The following is a 21,455-nucleotide window of genomic DNA, read 5'->3' as shown; positions in this document are numbered from 1 at the left end:
TCCAGGGTCCCAGGTTCGATTCCGGCTTCGGTCACTGTCTGTGCGGAGTCTGCACACCCTCCCCGTGTGTGCGTGGGTTTCCTCCGGGTGCTCCGGTTTCCTCCCACAGTCCAAAGATGTGCAGGTTAGGTGGATTGGCCATGATAAATTGCCCTTAGTGTCCAAAATTGCCCTTAGTGTTGGGTGGGGTTACTGGGTTATGGGGATAGGATGGAGGTGTTGACCTTGGGTAGGGTGCTCTTTCCAAGAGCCGGTGCAGACTTGATGGACCGAATGGCCTCCTTCTACACTGTAAATTCTATGAAAAAAAAAAATTATATGATAAACTTGGCACTGAAGCATATCAATATAGGTGATATCTCACAATATAGAAAGTGCCCAACTTTCCATGCCGTTTTGTTGCAATTGACCCGCAATGCCAGTTTAATGCTCTGAAGATAAATTGAAAACTACCCACAGTAAAGAAATTAAAGAAATTAAATCAATTGACCAAATGTCCTTCTCTCATCTGCATCTTCCTGCAACAATGATGACATGAGAAAGAGAAACTGGGTTTGGTGACGGAATTGAGCTTTTTCCGTCCATCTACCTGTTTATAATGACAAGTCCAAATTATCACAGTGCTGGGTGTTACCATGTAGTTTTGACTTGACACTTATGCCAATTGAGAAATAATTATTTTCACACTCCCAAGAGAATAAAATCCATTTTCAGGGGACTTTACATTTTCCACGTGTTTATGAGTATGAAGTTGTATCCATTCTTGACAGCCATGATGTCAAATTTATTTTTACTGAGCTCTGTTAATTTTTGTCATAAAATCCAGTTAACAACCAGGCCTGATATGGCAGGTAAGCAAAGATTAGCATTTTCACATTGAGATGCAGATGTGAAGTGAAAAGATGTTAATTATAGGACTGGATCAAGCAGCAAATTTAAATCTTGCAACAAAGTTGTTGAAGCATTCAGGCAGTGTAATTTCTCATGAACGCACACTTGGGCGCTGCAGAATTATGAATAAGGATAAAGAAATGAACTGATTAAGCATCATTATACAATCCTACATAAATTGGGTGTAATTTAGTCTTGGAATCTTTATTCATTTGTTTCATTTAGCTTGCCGCATTTAAACTTGTTTCATGTACCATTTCAGTTGAGAAATTGGAGTGGTTTTGTGCCACAAGTTGATCGCTTGTGTTTTTAATTGATTAAGGAATATAGGAATTAGGAGCAGAAGTAGGCAATTCAGCCCTTCTAGCCTGTTCCGCCATTCAATCAGATCATGGCTGATATCTTCCTAGTCTCAAATTCACCTCCCTTCTTGTTCCCCATATCCCTTTAACCCACTTTTTAAATCAGAAATATATCTATCTCCTTCTTGAAACCATTTAATGACATTAAGCGGCAGCGAGTTCCAGAAATTCGCCACCCTCTGCGAGAAGTAGTTCCTCCTCATTTCTGTTCTAAATCTGCCACCTTTCATCCTATACCTGTGACCTCTCTTTCTAGATTGCCCTCACAAGGGGAAGTGTTTGGTCTACGTTTACTTTATCAATCCCTTTTACTATTTTAAATACCTCGATCTGATTCACTCTCATCCTTTTGAACTCCAGCGAGTATAAGCACAAACTGTTTAATCTATCCTCCGACATCAACCCTTTCATCCCCGGAAGAATTGGAACTTGGTAGAAAAAAATTGAATAGGTTTATAATTGCTCAAAACTTGTCGTGTGTTCCTAACATCATCATCTCCCTTCTTTCTTCCTGTTTGGGCAAGGATCTACAGGACAGCAGCATGACAACATGAACAAAGTAATCCTCTTAACCAGTGTCGCTGGCATTGTCAATTCACCTTTGCCACCCTTTTTCTTGACATGACCATGAAGTGGTGTTAGATGTGAATAGGCTATTCAACCTCTTGAGCCTGTGGGTGATGCTGCTGACACCTACATATAAAGCACTTTCTCCGCAAGGAGACAGTAGGATACCCCAGGGACCACATTACTAGAGGACCCGATAAACACAGACAGTAAAGAAGGGGGGAAATTTACAGACAGCTACTAGACAGGGTACGACTGCCACTAGAGTGAGGCCAGATGGAAATAGGGAGACGAACTGGGGACAGAAGTGGGCTGGGACTCTGGAGCGGAGCACTGAGTAGGGCCAGAGAGACCCGGCCAACCACACCCACATGTTCTGGGCTTGTCCCAAACTTGTAGGGTTCTAGACAGCCATCTCCGAGGCGATGTCCAAGGTTGTGGGGGTAAGCGTGGAGCCGTGTCCAGGAGTGGCAAATTTCAGGTTATCCGAACAGCCAGAGCTACACAGGGGGAACATAAGAACATAAGAACTAGGAGCACGAGTGGGCCATCTGGCCCTTCGAGCCTGCTCCACCTTTCAATAAAATCATGGCTGATCTTTCTTGGACTCAGCTCCACTTTCCCGCCTGAACACCATTACCCTTTATTCCTTTATTCTTCAAAAACGCTAAATATCTTTATCTTGAAAACATTTCATGAAGGAGTCTCAACTGCTTCACTGGATAGGGAATTCCATCAATTCACAACCCTTTGGGTGAAGAAGTTCCTCCTAAGCTCAGTCCTAAATCTACTTCCCCTTATTTTAAGGCTATGCCCCTAGATCTGCTTTCACCCGCCAGTGGAAACAACCTTTCCGCATCTATCCTATCTATTCCCTTCATAATTTTAGGTGTTTCTATAAGATCCCCCTGCATCCTTCTAAATTCCAATGAGTACAGTCCCAGTCTACTCAACCTCTCCTCGTAATCCAACCCTCTCAACTCTGGGATTAACCTAGTGAATCTCCTCTGCACACCCTCCAGCGCCAGTACGTCCTTTCTCAGGTAAGGAGACCAAAACTGAACACACTACTCCAGGTGTGGCCTCAATAACACCTTATACAGTTGCAGCATAACCCCCCTAATTTAAACTCCATCCCTCCAGCAATGAAGAACAAAACTCCATTCGCCTTCTTAATCACCTGTTGCGCCTGTAAACCAACTTTTTGCGACTCATGCACTAGGACACCCAGGTCCCACTGCTCAGCAGCATGTTTTAATATTTTATCATTCACTTAAACTATTCAAATCCGACTTCCGGTGACGGCGGGCGGGAGGCAGCCGCACAATGGAGGGCTCCCGTTCGGCAAGGGCATTTTCGGGGCTTTAAGCTCGGTCCCAGGGTCCGCGGAGGCGGCAGAAGCAGGGGGAAGGCACGACGGAGGCACAGTGAAGACACAGGAGGAAAAAAAGAACAAAGAAAAATGTCGAGGGTGAGCAAGAAAACGGCCGAAAAAAAAACAGCTGGAGGTCCGTCAGGGAGTGGAAAGGTCACCGCGGAATCACCAGGAAAAATGGAGGCTCTAGCACCAGGGAAGGCCGCACTGCTTACGGCTGAAGAAATAACTAAGGTGATGGCTGCGGAATTTGAAAAGCAGTTGGCGCAGATTGCGAAATGCATGGAGACGGTGAGGAAGGAGATGAGGGAAGTTTTGAGTGTGCTGGTGGAGGAAGCGGTTTCCCCGGTGAGGACGGAGGTGGCGAGCGCAGTGGTGGAGGTGCGAGAGCAAGGGGAGGTGCTGAAGGAAGTGGAGGAGACGTTATTGCAGCACGGTGATCAACTTGCCTCGATGGGGAAAGAGATGCGGAAGGTGATGGATACTAACAAGGATCTGCGAGGAAAAATGGAAGACCTGGAAAACAGATCCAGGCGACAGAATTTGAGGATTGTGGGGCTGCCCGAAGGAGTTGAAGGACCGAAGCCGACTGAGTATTTTGCCGCGATGCTGGCAAAACTATTGGGGGAGGGGGATGATCCCTCCCGATATGAACTGGATCGGGCTCATCGGTCGTGGAGGCCTGTACCAAAGGCGAGTGAGCCGCCAAGGGCAGTGACTCTGTGCTTCCGTAGGTACAGGGTAAAGGAGAAGGTCCTGAGCTGGGCCAAGCAGAAGCGGGTGGTGCAGTGGGCTGGAGCTGGTATACGTGTATACCAGGACTTTACGGTGGAGCTGGCAAGGAGGCGGGCTGCCATCAACCGGGTGAAGAGGGCACTGTACATTAGCAAGGTGCGGTGCGGCATTGTATATCCAGCGAAGCTGAGGGTGACTTACAAGCTCAGGGACTTTTATTTTGGAACAGTGGAAGCAGCGGAGGAGTTTGCGAAAGCAGAAGGACTGTGGCAGTACTGACAAATTGAGGAATGGCCATGTGCGATGTAACCTCATGATTGTATTTTCTTCTTTTTGTATAACTGCGCGCGGGTGTAGAGATTAAAGGAGCCAATGTGGTATATATTTGGACAAGGGAAGGGACGGGACTTTCACTCGAAATGAGAGTTCTTTGGGCTGTAGGTGGATATGCGGGGTTTGTGTGCTAAAAGGGGATCTTTGGGCTTTCCTAGGGCCGGGCAAGTGGGAAAGGGACCCGGGCGGGGGCCTCCACGCTGGCCGGTTTAAGCCGGCCAGTGAACGGGAGTGAGGTGGGGGGAGGGGCTGCGGCCATCGGAGCCTGGCAGAACAGGGTCCGAGTGGTCTAGCCGGGGTGGAAAGTTGGGGGGGAAGGAACCGAGGTTGGGAGGAGTTTTACAAGAGGCAGTGGACGGGAGGAGCTGGAGACCTGCGGTGGGAGGGGGGCTGTGTAGATTAAGGGTGACTACGGGTAATCCCTGATTCCTTTTTGTCATTTGTTTATGTAAACATGCGGGTTGAGGTTCGGGGGTTGGTGGGTAGATGGGATCGTTGTTATTATGGGGACTGACATATCTTGCTGATTATTGTTTATTGTTGATGGATGTAAATGTGGGAGAAAATGTGAAAAATGGGAGAAAATGAGAATAAAATTTTTAAAAAAAACTATCCAAATCCCTCTGTAAACTTCCAGTATCCTCTGAACATTTTGCTTTAACATTTATCTCAGTGTTGTCTGCAAACTTGGACACATTGCACTTGGTCCCCAACTGCAAATCATCTATTTAAATTATTAAAAATTGTGGGTCCAACACTGATCCCTGAGGGACACCACTAGCTACTGATTGCCAACCAGAGAAGTACCCCATTAGGGAAGAGGGCCAATGCCCTAGCTTTCGCTTCCCTAATTGCATGCTGGAGAATCCTGCTCGGTTGGCGATCTTCCACTTCCCCTAACCAATTTATCCAAAACTCTATTGCCCATGTCCTCACTTGAACCCAGTCCTGGTCACCCATCACCGTGTATTTGCCGAATAAAATTGACTTTGAGTTCTGCAACACCAAAGTATTATTTCCATGATTTCAAATCCCTCCATGGCCTTGCTCTTCCAATTTCTGTAACTTCTTCCAGTCTTACAACCCTCCGAACTCTACATTGCTCCAAGTCTGGCCTCTTGAGCATCTCCAGTTTTAATCATTTGCACCATGTAGCTGCACCTCCAGCTGCCTAAACATAAGCTCCAGAAAGCCCTCCTTGAACTTGTTCCCACTCTCTTTCCTCTTTTAAGATGCTCATCAAACCTCCCTCTTTGACTACATTTTTGGCCATCGCTTTCATATTCTTATGTGGCTTGATATCATGCTGTTTGATAATCAGTGCATTAAAACATGTTTGGACTTTTAACTTTGTTGCCCAAAATATATCAATACAAGCTGCTCTTTTTATTTTTGAAATCAGGGGTGAAATTCTCCCCCAACGGCGCGATGTCCGCCGACTGGCGCCAAAAATGGCGCCAATCAGACTGGCATCGCGCCGGCCCAAAGGTGCGGAATGCTCCACATCTTTGGCGGCCTAGCCCCGACATTGAGGGGCTATGCCGACCCCGGAGGGATTTCCGCCCCGCCAGCTGGCGGAAATGGCGTTTGTTGGGAAATGCGGCGCATGCGCGGGAGCGTCAGCGGCCGGTGTCAGTTTCCCAGCGCATGCGCGGGAGCGTCAGCGGCTGCTGTCAGTTTCCCGCGCATGCGCAGTGGGGAGAGTCCCTTCCGCCTCTGCCATGGTGGAGGCCGTGGCGGAGGCGGAAGGGAAAGAGTGCCCCCACGGCACAGGCCCGCCCGCGGATCGGTGGGCCCTGATCGCGGGCCAGGCCACCGTGGGGGCACCCCCCGGGGTCAGATCGCCCCGCGCCCCCCCCCCCCCCCAGGACCCCGGAGCCCGCCCACGCCGCCTGGTCCCGCCGGTAAATACCAGGTTTGATTTACGCCGGCAGGACAGGCAATTTCTGGGCGGGACTTCGGCCCATCCGGGCTGGAGAATCCAGCGGGGGGTCCCGCCAACCGGCGCGGCCCGATTCCCGCCCCCGCCCAATCTCCGGTACCGGAGACTTCGGCGGGGGCGGGGGCGGGATTCACGGCGGCCAACGGCCATTCTCCGACCCGGCGGGGGGTCGGAGAATGACGCCCCAGCTTTCCTACCATTTTCCATCATCCCTTAAGGTTATTACGAGCCACTTGGGTGTCTGCCACCCTTTGAAATACCCCAATTGATTCTGCATCTGCGATCTTCTGGGGCTTTGTATTCCAAGTTCCTCAGTCCTTTGAATATAATTTTGACTTTGAGCAATGATGTGAAAAATGTTGTATCTGATCAGCTGCTTCCTTACACATCTCCTGACTTTACATCCGTTCCTTCGGTATAAGTGTTGAAAGTCAAGAGAGATTTACACCAGCCACCTGATTCTATGCATTGTGGCACAGAACAAAATTGCCCGCTTTTATGTGAATTTTTTGGGGGGGATGAAATTCTAGCTTGGTTACAATTTTAAGATTCAGATCCAAATGTTGTGGTCAGTGGTGAAGTGATGTGCTCCCTGCTGAAGTTGAAGAAAGTTGCACATTATTGCTTAGTGGGCTCTGCGGTTTGGATTTCAGCTTTTGAGGCATTGTTGGTGCCACCTCTCGGGGCATCTGTGGCATCCAACAACAGTTGCAACCAATCATGTTGAAGAATTCTCATTGACAGAAAACCAGGAAGTAGCGCACTGTTTTTATCATTCGGATTTTATAATTTTAATATAGAAGCTTAAATATCATAATCGGCCAACATGATTATTATTCCAACCACCACCTTAAACATTGACTCCCTCCACCACTGATGGATAGTGACAGTAGTGTGTACCATTAACTCACTCAAAGCCAAGGGCAGCAGATACATGGGAACACCAGTACCACCTGCAAGCTTTCCTTCAAGCCTCGTTATCCTGAATTGAAACTATATTACTGCCACTGGGTCAACATCCTGCAGCTCCCTCCCTAACAGCATAAAGATGTGTCTGCAAAAGATGGACTGCATTAGGAAGGCAGCTCACCACTGTCTTTTTTCAGATGTGATTTGGTTTGGGCAATAATTGTGCAAAAAACAAAGTTTATCAAAATTATTTCAAAAACATATGGGGCTGGTTTCTCCGTTGTGCCAGCAGCCCCCGGGGACTTCCCGACGGTGTTGGGCTGTCCACAATGGGAAACTCTATTGGCTGGCTGGCGAGACGGAGTATCGCGGGGTCGTGCTGGTGCGGCGGGACGGAGAATCCCGCCCATAGAATATTTCTCGAGATGAAGAAAAATGATGCTTTACAAATATAAAATTTGAGTTTCAGAAAAGAGAAGTTCTGTCGTCATTATGACAGTGTATGCTGTTGGAAAACTCAGTTACTCCTCATTCGACAAGGCCCAAAGGATTTTACAGTGAGAATAGAGCTGGAAAAGTGGAAGTTTGCATAAATTGAGTTTGTGTTAAATTCTATCAGCAAGGATTTCAACCGTTTACCCTGTGTAGGGCCAGGGTATTACTGGTGGCTACATACACATTTAAACTTGGAAATCCTAATGTGCAGACTCCAGGGGTAGGACTGTTCAGATGGTGGGGTTTCCTGCTCGCTGCTTGAAGAGTTGGCGGGGAATGCACCCCTGCTGACCACTGCATCCCTGCACCCATTTAACATGGCTGGAAATTGGACTTTTCTCCTCACCCTAGCAGCAGTTCAGTCTCCGAGACCTGCGGTACCAGCAGACCTAAGTGCCATTGGTAATAGTCGCCAAGACTCAGGCTACAAACAGACCTCTGATTATAAGCCCTGAAGTCAAAGACCAGGAAAATGCTGGGGGATGGTCTCATGGTGGGGACGGTGGGGTTCTTGATGGAGAGGTTGGGGGAGAGGAGCAATCACAGGCAGATTGGGTGTGGGTGGCAGGTAGGTGGCAGCGACTTGTAAAATTTGTCCCAGAAGTTTTAAGAGTAATGATGGAAAATGCTGATAGCTTTGTTGTAGTTACAGATGCAAATTTTTAGTAATGTTGCTTGCTTCCCAAGTTAATATGTGTTGTAATGGATGAGGGGTGTTAGTATTTGACTCCATCGCTTCCAATCCTTTATGGGCTTAAATCTTATGCGCGCTGAGGTTTTTTTCATTGATAGGGAAAAGTTTATCTGAAATGGTCTGAAAAGTGGCAGCACATTTGCACCGTAGTAGACATTAATGAGCTCAAGGGCATTTATATTCTATAGGCATGTCATTCAGATTGAAGTGACATTGATCAAAAAGTTTTATATGTGCACACTTCTTAAGTTTATTGCTCCCAATAAAGCCCACATTCTGCTCATTGGTTTCTCTTTGGACTTGTATAAAAGGATTCTTGACATCACCCACCAGGCTCTCTACAGTCCTGATCAAACAGATTTCGACTCCATCTGGTTTTAAACAATGGTCTAAAATGTCATTGATCCCCGCCAGCTACTGAACAGCAATTTAATTTTCAGACCAGTAAATACACAATGTCGATGCTGAACATTCGGGACTTTACCTCTGCAGGGCATCACATCCTGTTTATAGAATTCCCACAGTGCAGAATGAGGCCATTCAGCCCATTGAGGCAGCACTGACCCTCCAGAAGGAGCACCTACTCAGTCCCATGCACCTGCCCTATCCCTGCAACCCCACCTAACATTTTTGGACACTAAGGGGCAATTTAGCACGGTTAATCCACCTAACCCGCACATCTTTGGACTATGGGAGGAAAATGGAGCACCTGGAAGAAACCCACACAGACATGGGAGAACATTCAAACTCCACATAGTACCTCGAGGTCAAATTGAATCGAGTCCCTGCCACTGTCAGGCATCAGTGCTAACCACTGTGCAGTCCCCAATGCACGCTATCCATTGATTAATGAACACAGGAAATCTAAACAGTTGTAGAATTGACACCAAAAATCTCTTAATCAGTAGCTAAACTGGACAAAAAGGAAGGTAGTCATAAACCTATTTAGGTAGGAATAAGATGGTGGTGTAGTGGTATTTTCACTGGACAGTAATCCAGAGACTCTGGGTAATGCTCTCGGGATGTTTATTTGAATCCTACCCCGGCAGATGGAAAAAAGTTGATGACCATGAAGCCATTATTGATTGTTGTAAAAACCCATTTGGTTCACTAATGTCCTAGAGGGAAGGAAACCTGCTGCTGCCGCCTGGTCTGGCATACATGTGACTTCAGACCCACAGCAATGTGGTTAACTCTTCAGTGCCTTCTGAAATGGCCTAGCAGGCCACTCTGTTCAAGGGCAATCAGTGATGGGTAATAAATTCTGGCCCAGCCAGCGATACCCATATCCCATGAATGAATTCTAAAGAATTACCGAATAAGAACATGATAGCTAAGATATTTTCATGCCCATGGCAGAAAAGTCAGTTTTAAGCTTTCTTGATATCCTGCAAAAATTATTGAACAATAATATTTTGGAAGCCTCCCAGTGGTAAAAGACTCTAGTTTCCAGAATGTCTCCCATTTGAGTTCGCTTTGAACTCAGAAGCACAGCATGAATGTGGCTTTCAAATTTAAATGCCAGATACGTCACAAAGTGAGGACCTGACCACAGGGAGCCAGACTTTAAGAACTATCAAAAATATCTCGCTGGCCAGCGAGACCCGGTTTGAACAAAACCGAGCTAAACTTGGAGCAAGTAATAATTCTGAGTAATAACTATTTCTGCCCCGAAGCTTTGGAGATATTCTTAGAACTTTGCCCATTCCATTTAAAACATTTAAAGTTGCCTGACTTCAAAGCTCCACCCTTAAAAATACCATTCATTCTTCAACTACTTCTATGGAGAGTGACCTTTGTTGTGATCAGCACTTAAGCTAAACTTATAACTTAGATCTCTCATAAGATATCCAATGTGCAATCTGAATTTGAGGATTTTAATGTTCCAATGTTACCTTGTCTTTTGTGATTAAATGCTTGTCTTTTCTTTTACAGTGTGTGTTCTGTATGTACAAGGAATTGAGACGATACAGTGGAGAGAGGTGAGAGATTTCCCCTTTTGTTGAGATGCATGGTAGGTAAAACTGCTCTGACTTAATTGGATTCAACACCAATTTTCCTTCTGCCTTAATCACTTGTGTTACATCGACAGTGTTTCATTGTTCCTCCAGTTGTTTATGTGGAACGCCTGTTTGAGCATTTTCTTTTGCCAAATGAATGGTGACTATTTGTAAACGAGAGCTTATTATAGATCAATAGAAATTAAATATTAAATTTATCTAGTATTCCAGTTGAAACTATCATTTACCCGTGAAAAGAGATCTGAACAATTTTCAATGTCTTGATTATGTGGCTAAATTTCTGTAATGTTGGGTTAGCTAAATTGGCCACTAATCCTTGTATCTGTTTTTGTTCAGCTTTTCAATCTAGCTCTCTGATTTTCTGCATCGGGCCGAATTCATATCAACTGGACACTGACCTAGAGTCAAAATTGGGACTTTTCTTTTGACATGCCCAGATTGTTGTTGCTGCTTTTTCTCTAATATTTGAATGTATATAATTATTTTATGACTCTAAATTAAGAGTAGGTTTGAAAAATGTACCAACAAAGTCACATGCACTCGTAGAGCATTAACTTGCAATGCATTAACTTGCAATGCATATCAGAATGATGTTCATCTATCTAACGGTGGCACAGTGGTTAGTACTGCTGCCTCACAGCAGCAGGAACCCGGGTTCGATTCCGACCTTGGGTGACTGTGTGAAGCTTGCGCTTTCTCCCTGTATCTGTGTGGATTTCCTCCGGGTGCTCCGGTTTCCTCCCACAGTCCAAAGATGTGGGCCGAGATTCTCCGAAATCCTGGCTCAGCAATTCAGTGGTCTTCAGGGGGCTTGCATGGCACTGCTAGTGCTGCAAGGTCCGGAGGCAAATGGCGGCCCTGCACGGCCAGCGGGGTCTGCGCATGTGCGCGATGACCCTCTTCGCGCCGGTGCATGTGCGTGGTTGCCGACTCCGTGCCGGTACCTCACAACATGGTGGAGACCTACAGTGGGCCCGCGTGGAAGGAGGTAGGCCCCCTCCAGATCACAGGTGCCCCACCGATCGGAAGCTCCTGATCGCGGGCCTGGACCCCGTGGAGGCCCCCCCCTGGAGTCAGATACCCCCCCCCCCCAAACCAGGACATTCACCGCGGCCGCGAGTCCGAGATCCCGCCTGGTGGTACCAGGTTGGAACAACGCCGGCGGAACTCGGCGGAACTCAACGAGAGTTTGACCTCTTTCAGTGGCCCCCGACTGGTGCTGCGGCGACCGCACGGGCGCAATTGGCGCAGATTCTCCGGTCACTGGAGAATCGCGTCGGAGCGGCGTGGCGGGAATTTCCCACGTCCCTGGCAGTTCTCCGACCCGGCACGGACTCGGAGTATCCCACCCGTAGAGGTTAGGTGGATTGGCCATGCTAAATTGCCCCTTACTGTCCAAAGATGTGTTGGTTAAGTTACGGGATTGAAATGGGGGAGTGAGCCCAGGTAGGGTGCTCTTTCGGAGTGTCGGTGCAGACTTGATGGGCTGAATGGCCTCCTTCTGCACCGTAGGACCTTTGATGCCAAATGGATAGCCAGCTTTCTAGAATTTCTGGGATCAATTTTTAAGGCAGTCAGCAGCACTTTTTAAAACTTAGTATACCTTATCATTTCATTACCATTTACCTAACGTCTTTGGATAAGTGAATGGTACAAAGAATGTCGGGCAGATGTTTTGTAGGATTCACATAGACTGTATTTAAGACCTTCACATGAACTAGGGGAAGAAAATAAGTTGTAGTAATTCCAATCATCTTGAAGTAGGTTGTAGATTCATGATTAAAACAGGGAGGGTGGCACGCTGCGCAGTGGTTAGCACTGGGACTGCCGCGCTGAGGACCCGGGTTTGAATCCCGCCCCTGGGTCACTGTCTGTGTGGAGTTTACACATTCTCCGTGACTGCGTGGGATTCACCCCCACAACCCAAAGATGTGTAGGTTTGGTGGCTTGGCCACGTTAAATTGCCCCTTAATTGGAAGAAAAAAATAATTGGGTACTCTAAATTAAAAAAAAAAAAATAATTAAAACAGGTGCTCATACGTTTGAATGCAATAGTTCTGCAAACCACAGAAAATGCTTAGAAAACATGAGCTATAAGTGAAAACAAATATAAAGATGGACGTCAAATGTAAAAAATAAATAGATAATGAAAGTTAACACAGATGGGAATAAGTTTTTTGCTAAAGCATAAATAATGAAAATTCAGAAAAATCATCAAAGACAAAATATTGACAATCAAAATATCAGTAGAACAAGGGATAATGCAGAAAATGCAGGAACAGAATCTTGAAACCTGGTGTGGATAACAAAGGGAGTTGTCCTTATTAAATATGGTAGCCTATATATCATATCGTCCTGTACTCGAACCAAAGGAATTCTCATATGTTTTGCTAAATAATGGATATTGGAATAGGGTTCCTGAATGAGGTTGGAGTTCAGCCTGGTTTTTCTTTTCAATATTTGATACTTTAAAATCTCAATTATTCACACACCAGTCAGCCATCTTTCTTATCTGCTAAGATTTTCACAAGCCATGACATTGTTTTAGTTGCTGTATCATGTCCAACACTATAACGGCAAAATAATGCGTATGAAAATTTTATCAAAGCACATCAGATTGCATGTCACCATAAAATCTCACAAGAAATTTGAACCAAGTGCTCCTTGGGCACAATGCAGAAAATTAAACTTGAAATATACTCAGTGTTGTAACCATTTTTCCGATGTCGTCTTCGACACAAGTGGTGTCCTCCTAATCTCGTTACAGCATAGGCATAAATCAGTGTGAACAATTAGGGCCCGCGGATTAACCAAACACATACCAGTATATTTCTTCTGTCAGCATAAAGTTTCAACTCATTTAACCATCATTCATGCATACCTGTCACATTTAAGATTAAAGCAAAATACTGTGGATGTTGGAGATCTGAAATAAAAACGAAATGCTGGAAAAACTCAGCAGGTCTGGCAGCATCTGTGGCGAGAGAAACGAGCTAATGTTTCGAGTCCAATATGACTTGTCTTGGATCTGGCACAATTAAAAGCGGCAATTGGGCAAGCTTTTAAATTTTTCATGTGGCTTATCCTTATGCCATAAAAACACTTTCAAAGAAGCAAAGTGAATTTTGGGATGATGCTTTCAAATGCCTAATTTTGCAAATAAGGGGCGAGATTCTCCGACCCCCCGCCAGGTCGGAGAATCGCCGGGGGCTGGCGTGAATCCCGCCCCCGCCGGTTGCCGAAGTCTCCGGCACCAGATATTCGGCGGGGGCGGGAATCGCGCCGTGCCAGTTGGCGGGCCCCCCCTCCCCCTCCGCGATTCTCCGGCCCGGATGGGCCGAAGTCCCGCCGCTAAAATGCCTGTCCCGCCGGCGTAGATTAAACCACCTACCTTACCGGCGGGACAAGGCGACGCGGGCGGGCTCCGGGATCCCGGGGGGGGGGCGGGGCGCGGGGCGATCTGGCCCCGGGGGGTGCCCCCACGGTGTCCTGGCCCGCGATCGGGGCCCACCGATCCGCAGGCGGGCTTGTGCCGTGGGGGCACTCTTTCCCTTCCGCCTTCGCCACGGTCTCCACCATGGCGGAGGCGGAAGAAACTCCCTCCACTGCGCATGCACGGGAATGCCGCAGCACCAAAGGCCTTTCCCGCCAGCTGGCGGGGCGGAAATTCGTCCGGCGCGGGCCTAGCCCCTTAAGGTTGGGGCTCGGTCCCCCAAGATGCGGAGCATTCCACACTTTTGGGGCGGCGCGATGCCCGACTGATTTGCACCGTTTGGGGCGCCAGTCGGCGGACATCGCGCCGATACCGGAGAATTTCACCCAAGATGACAGAAAAAATGGCTTCATTCTCCGTTTTGTCTGAAAATCTACCTGGTGAAAATGCCTCCAAAATCCAACCCCACACAAGCGAACAATTGAAGGATACTCAGCTGAGAGTCAGAGGCACGGTTCAGTTGTTTGTTTAGAAGGGAGGGTTTGATGGACAAACTTGAAATATTGGGCAGACATGGGTATATTGTCGTGTCATATATAACTCACTAAGCCCAAGATCTTTGGCCTGATGTAATTGTTTTGCGTCCAGATGCGGAAATACGAAATAAGCACCATGTCGTAAAGTTAACGTTGCTGTTGATAGTTATATAGATCAATGATTGTTTTTCATAGTCATGGAATAACATTATTTTAAATTGGACCTATACGTTTATGAAGGTTTTTTATCCAGATGAAAATCTGAGACGCGCTCAAGAACTGTTAATTTACTGAGCAAATACATATGGTTTCCAATAGATGACGAGCAACACTGAGCAGATTTTCCATTCAAGCACAAGCAGCAGTGAAAATCCTCATTCTTCCATGACCGTTTCTATAATCGCCACTCATGCCCTGCTATTCTGGTATGAGCACTCTCTGGTATCTTAGCATTAGTGGCCAGGAATGTCAAAGGGAAATTGGCTTCATCTGTTGTTGATGGTTATTTTCACCAATCAATTTCTTGCAAAGAATCTGGAAAGATGTAAAAATTTAGGGCGCGATTCTCCCATGCCGCGCTGTATGGGAGAATCGCCGTTCGCGCCACTTTTTTCCCATGGCGCCGGTTCGACGCCAGCAGGCGATTCTGCGAATGGGTGGTGAATCGGTGCCATTTGCGCCGGCGCGTTTGGTGCAGCGCGGTCGCGGGCCGCTGTCCGGGGCTGGGCCGCCGATTCTCCGGCCTTGATGGGCCGAGCGTCCGCGCGGAAACACAGAGTCCCGCCGGCGCCGTTCACCCCTGCTCGTAGCCGGCAGGAACTCTGCACGTAGGGTTGGGAGGCGACCTGTGGGGCGGGGAAAAGCGCTCCTTCACCGGGGTGGGCCTCCGATGGGGTCTGCGATCGCAGCCCACTGATCGGCGGGCCGGCCTCTCCAGCCCCGGCCCTATTTTATTACGTGGCTGGCCCCTGAACCCCCACGCCATGTTGCGTTGGGGCCGGCGTGTTGAGGAAGTCCATCGCGCATTCGCGGGTTGGCGCGGGCCAACTGCGTTTGCGTGGGTTGGCGTGGCCCAACTGCGCATGCGCGGGTTGGCGCGGCCCAACTGCGCATGCGTGGGTTGGCGCAGTGCACATTTGGCGCCGGGAAGGGAGGCTGGAGTGGCGTAAACCGCTCCAGAGCCGTGCTGACCCCCTGTGGGGCCAAAATCGCTACTGCCCATGCCTATTTCACGCCCTCGTGAAACGCGACGGCGTTCACGACGGCGCGAACACTCTGTCTCCATTTCGGAGAATTGCGCCCCTAGCCTTTTTTTGTATTAATATAGCATTTTCTCTATGCAACTGGTATGTATGGCATTGAACAAGCGGACAAAATATATGTTAATCATTATGTTCAGGTATGAAAATAAAGTTGAGTTAGCATGCTTCATCATTTTATTCTTTTTGTCTAATTAGTGGACACTCCCAAGTTTCTGAAAAATCAGATTCTTGCATTCAAACTAATATTTATCCCTCAATAAATTGAAAGAAAGTCATTGGGCAGGATTCTCTGAGTCTCCGCGCCGGAATCGCGCTCGGATCAGGGGCGTCAAACCCACGATTGGGTCCGACGCCGCTCCCGTGATTCTCTGGACGCCGGAGAATCGCCGCAAATCGGGCGCGCGTGGTCGATGCGGCACTGGTCGGGGGCCATTGAAAAAGGCCCCCGTGGTGATTCTCCAAAGTCAATTGGCCAAGTTCCCGCCGGCGTGGTTCTCTCATGGTTCCACCCGGTGGGCACTTGGCACGGCGGCTGCGTACATAGCGGCCCCAGTGGGGGTGGGGGTGGGGATCCTTTGCCGAGGGGGGGCCTTCAGGACGGCCAGGGTTCTGATCGGGGGCCACCGATCAGCGGGAGTGCGCGATCTGGGTGGGGGGTGGGGGGGCCTATGTTGTCGGTGCCGGTCCGCGCTGTGGGTCGGCCATGTTGCGTGTGGCGACACAGGCCGCCGCCGTGCACATGCGCGGACCCCCGACCAGAAGTGCAGGCGCCCGTAGCAGCAGCTGGAGCTGCGAGGAGCACTCCGGGGCCCTGCTAGCCCCCTGGAAATTGCAGAATCACCCTGGACTTACTCCAGTTAAGTCCAGAATGATTCGCGCGTGTTTTGCCGCGGGCGTGGGGACATAGCCCCATTATTGTCGAATTCTGCCCATTATCAATGCTGCTTTCTGGACCTTGTTGTGTGAAATTGGTTAGTTGTTTTTATACAAACATGTGAACATATGTATTAGGAACAGGATTGGTCATTCAGCACCTCAAGCCTGCCCTGCCATTCAATATGATCACGGCGGATTTGATTGGAACTCCAACCCCACATTTCTGCCTAACCTTTCACCTTCTTGTTAATCAATAATCTAAAAGCAAATGATTGCAGATGCTGGAATCTGAAACGAAAACAGGAAATACTTGACGATCTCAGCAGTTCTGACAGCATCTGTGGAGAGAGAAGAGAGCTAACGACTGGATTCTCCGATTCAGGGGCTGTGTCCCCACGCCGGTGTGAGAACGGTACCATTTTACGCCAGGAAAAATGGTGCAAAACGGCCACCAATGCCCTGTTTTGCTGGGGGTTAGCAGGACGGCAGCGTAGAGCACCCGTCTCTAGCCTAAGATATAATTTGTGACCTGTGTTAACCTTAAAATCAGATTAAAGTCCAACAGGTTTGTTTCGATTCACTAGCTTTCGGAGCTCAGTTCCTTCCTCAGGTGGCATTCACTTGCAGAAGGAGCTGCGCCCCGAAAGCTAGTGAATCGAAACAAACCTGTTGGACTTTAACCTGGTGTGGTCAGACTTCTTACTGGGCCTACCCCAGTCCAACGCCGGCATTTCCACATCATGACCTTAAAATCAGCATACATTTTTGAGGCTACGTGAGAATGAAGGATCATTGTATCGTGGTCAAACTTTTCATGTTTAAAAAATGTGGGCTTTTTTTATCAAGAGCTAATCAGCATTCTTGTGGCTCTGTTCAGCGAAATCGTGTTCGGCGATTGGCTGAGAATGGATTTTCGTGCCGAAATCGGGGCTGGCGGTGGTTTGACACTGGTCCGCCATGCTGGTCCCACTCCAAACTACTGTCATCGTGCCGGGCGGCGCACGGCGTTTCAACGACATTGACACGTCATCGGCCGGTCCATCTCCGATGCTCCGCCCCCCGATGGGCCAAGTTACCGACAGCACGGGCCACGTGTGTTCCGTGTGTTCCCAATCGTGCGAGAACCCGTCGTGACGGCTGCGGGCTGTGAACAGCGCCACCACACCCGGCTAGCCTGGGGAGCTTCTGCAAGGGCTGGGGGTGACCAGGGGGTGGGCTGTGGGGTCGCGCATGGCCAACGCCATGTTGAGCTGCGTGACCGGTGCAGGTCATCAGCTTTACGCAAGAGCGTCCAGGGACCCTGCCATTTTCCGGCCATTTTCTGCACGGGCGGTGGGAGTTTCAGTTGGCACCAGTGGTAGCCCTTCACTGCTACCGGAATTGGTGAAGGTTTGGGGCTGATTCTTCTGTCATAAAAGACCACGGGTGGGATGGTGGGATTCTCCGACCCCGCGCCAGGTTGGAGAATCGGCAGGGGGGGGGGGGGGACGATTCACGTGACGCCGTTCCGACGCCGGTCCGTCGATTCTCTGGTCACCGGAGAATCAGCGGCATTGGCGCCGACGTGGCGCCGGTCCCCCCCCCGGAGAGTCTCCCCGCGTGATGGGCTGAGTGCCCGCCGAGTTAGGCCGCATCCCGTTGGCACCGTTCTCGTATGGTCCTACCCGGTGGGACCTAGGCGTACATGTTGCAGGGGATGGCCTGGTGGGGGGAGGGGGGGATCCGACCCTGGGGGGGACCTCCTCGATGGCCTGGCCCGTGATTGGGGCCTACTGATTGTTATGCGGGCTTACCCCAGTGGGGCCTATATTCCTCCCCGCCGGGCCCCTGTAACTCTCCGCCATGTTGCGTCGGGGCCAGCGCGGAGAAGGCAACCCACGCATGCGTGAATGTACCGCACATGCGGATCCGCGGTGCCCATTCTGACACTCGTATTGGTAGCTGGGGCAGCATGAGGGTCTCCATGCCGTGCTGGCCCCATGTGCGCCGCAGGATCGCTGATCCTAGGGGCCAGGTGACGCTGTCGTAAAACGCTTCGTCGTTTATGATGACATCAACACTTAGCCCCAGGATCAGAGAATCCCGCCCCACAAATACTCCGCTGGTGTCAGCACTTAGTCTCCCAAATGTAGAATCCAGCCCAGGTCTTTTGGGCCAGGGTTCAATTCTGGGATCTTTCTATCCAACAGCAACAGCAACTGGGATCATAACTGTATTTTTCCACTCTTACCTTGTTTCTACTGAAAAGTATACCATATTTCTCCCCATTAGTCAGGTTAAAACTCTCTCCCTCTCGCTCTCTCCATCCCTAATTATGCTGCTCCCAGTACCATCAGTCCCTGCATGATTCAGGTGTAGACCATGCCAATGGTACCGATTGTACTTCCCCCAGTACGGGTGCCAGTGCCCCATGAACCGGTACTCATTTCTCCCCACACCAGTCTTTGAGCCACGCCTTTATTTCTCTAATTCTATTTGTCCTATTCCAATTTTCACGTGGCTCAGGTAATAATCTAGAAATCATTACCTTTTGAGGCTCTGCTGAATTTGGTGCCTCGTTCCTCATACTGACTATGCAAAACCTCCTTCCTTGTCCTCCCTATGTTGTTGGTACCTACATGGATTATGGCCATTGGATCCTCCCCCTCCAACCACAGGATCCTCTCCAGCCCTGAGTAGATGTCCCAAACCCTGGCACTAGGTAAGCAACACAGCTGTCTTAATTTTCACTCCTTGCTACAGAAAACAGTTTCAATCCCACTCAATCCCTAACACCATTTCATTTTTATATGCTTGCCCCACTTGAATGGTTTCACGATGCCATGCACAGTCAGTTCATCAACCCTGGAACCCCCACTCATCCAAACAAGTTGAAAGAACCTCAAACCTATGAGACAATCATGTATTATATTAACTGCACTTCAATCGTATTTGTTTGGCTGTGAAGTGTTGACACATCGTGAGTCAAATATGATCTATCAATGTAAGTTGATTCTCTTGGTTTGAGCTGTATGTGAGAATATTTTATAATGTACTAAATATGCAACTGTAAATCACATTTTTTTAATGACTTCATGGAATGTGGGTGTCGCTGGCCAGGCCAATATTTGTTGCCCATCCCTAATTGCCATTGAACTGAGTGGCTTACTAGGCCATTTCAGAGGGCAGTTAGGAGTCAACACTGCTGTTGATCTGGAGTCACATAGGCTAGACCAGGTCAGAACAGCAGATTAGTGAATGTACAAATACATAAAATACCCAGGAACTAAAGCAGTTACAGGATAGAATTTGATGCTGGCTCATTTAGTAATTTTCCTTGTTAACAGTCAAAAAACTCAATTAATTTGCACAGAGGGAACAATGGTTTTCCAAAATTCCTTCAGTCTAGAATGTTCCCAATGAATTTGAAGGTATCAAATGTGACACTGCGAATCGAGAAACGATGGAGAGAGAAAACAGGGGAACTAGAAGCCAGTTAGCCTGATGTCAGTCATTGGGAAAATGCCGGGATCTATTATTAAGGAAGTCTTACAGTTATTTTCAAAGGGCATTGTTACGATCAGTCGGAGGTGGCATGGTTTTATAAAGGGAAATTGTGTTTGACAAATTCATTAGAGTATTGCAAACTGTAAAGCGGTTGGAATTAGATTTCAAGAGGGCGCAGAAAGGCAGGTGGAATAGATAAATGTGTGGAAGCTGAAACTGAATGCAGAGAAGTATGAAGTGTTATGGTCCCAGTTGATCTAACTGGACAGGAAGCTCCCAAGACTGAACCCTGGCTCAAAAGATGCAACTTCTTTTTTTTATACAAAGTGGAAGAATCAAGTCACGGGTCTGCTAATTAGTTTTAACAACAAGAAAAAATGATTTATTAAACATGAAAAGTTGGTTATTATACAATACACCTTTACTGCCCCTAAACTTCACAAATGCACACAGATTTTAAGATAAACATGGATTACAAAGTATATCTTACGCGACAATGGTCACATAAAAAATTTTGTTTAAGCACACAGACTGGCTGTGGTCAAATATACACACTCTGCTCTGATAGTAAGTCCATGCCTGTGATTGTCTCCTCCAAATTCCCCCAGATGATCTCACGTGAGAGTTTCTAAACTCCATTCCCAAGAACATGCTTTAAAGTCTTCTCTCACAATAATGCTTTTCCTTCACAGTTTACAATCTGAAATCCTGTCCAGGTTTACAAGTGACTCCTTTAAAGAGACCATCCACTCCATTGTTAACAGCAAATCCAGTCCAGGATTTACAGGAACCCCTTTAGGGTTTATTTGTCTTGACTGCTGCACAAACTGTTCACAATTGCTTTAACTCTTGATTCCCAGACTAGTAAAATGGCATCACTTTTGATTTATCTCTGAAGTCTGCTTTCCACTTTAAATCAGGTTACCAAAATTGTCTCTTTAACTCCGAACTCTTGTGTTTACTTTTCCTTGAATTCTTCTGAACAATAGCTTTGTCTCTATTCTCTTAACGCCAGTCGTCTTAAACATTCTTTCTTTCCCAATTCCTTTGTTACCTGGACTGTAACTTGTTCCTTAGGAAGCTTGCATCTTTGCAACTCACTTGTCCTCTGCAGTTTCTCCCAGCGAGCGCTATTCACTCCCCAACTGCTCTCACACCCAGTTAAAACCAGGAAGAAAATAAATCCTTTTGCTCTGGAAAGTGGCCTCTTGTTGCTTAGCAACCACTTTTATTTACTCTTCATGCCATAACCCTCTTTCAGCACAGCAGAATCACAATTGGACTATAAACCAACCTGCAAACACATTTGTCCAGCATGAACCTAACGATAGGCTTCACCCTTCCAGGCACAGAAACATGAACTGAAACCCACTGAAGACTGTGGCTGAAATTCTCCGGGTGTTCGCTGGTGGCAGGATTCTCTGATCCCGCTGGCAGTGTACCCCCACCTGTGGATTTCCCGGTGACGTGGGGTGGCTTCAATAGGACTTCCCATTGACAGCGGTGGAAGCAGAAAATTCCACCACTGGAAAATGGCG

General features: G+C 48.0%; 1 protein-coding gene across 2 annotated transcripts in view; it reads left to right on the top strand.

The window, feature by feature from the left end:
* LOC140393827 (copine-8-like) overlaps window positions 1-21,455 on the top strand; it is an 873,667-nt gene that overhangs the window by 113,749 nt on the left and 738,463 nt on the right. For both annotated transcript variants that reach the window (XM_072480322.1, XM_072480321.1), the window contains exon 3: window positions 10,239-10,285. In XM_072480322.1, coding sequence (XP_072336423.1) covers window positions 10,239-10,285 — 47 coding nt within the window. The remainder of the gene's footprint in view (window positions 1-10,238; window positions 10,286-21,455) is intronic.

This window comes from Scyliorhinus torazame, chromosome 17, assembly GCF_047496885.1.
Source record: "Scyliorhinus torazame isolate Kashiwa2021f chromosome 17, sScyTor2.1, whole genome shotgun sequence".
NCBI classification, from domain to species: domain Eukaryota; kingdom Metazoa; phylum Chordata; class Chondrichthyes; order Carcharhiniformes; family Scyliorhinidae; genus Scyliorhinus; species Scyliorhinus torazame.
The sequence above is the reverse complement of the archived record's forward strand: the minus strand, read 5'-3'. Positions and strand labels throughout refer to the sequence as shown.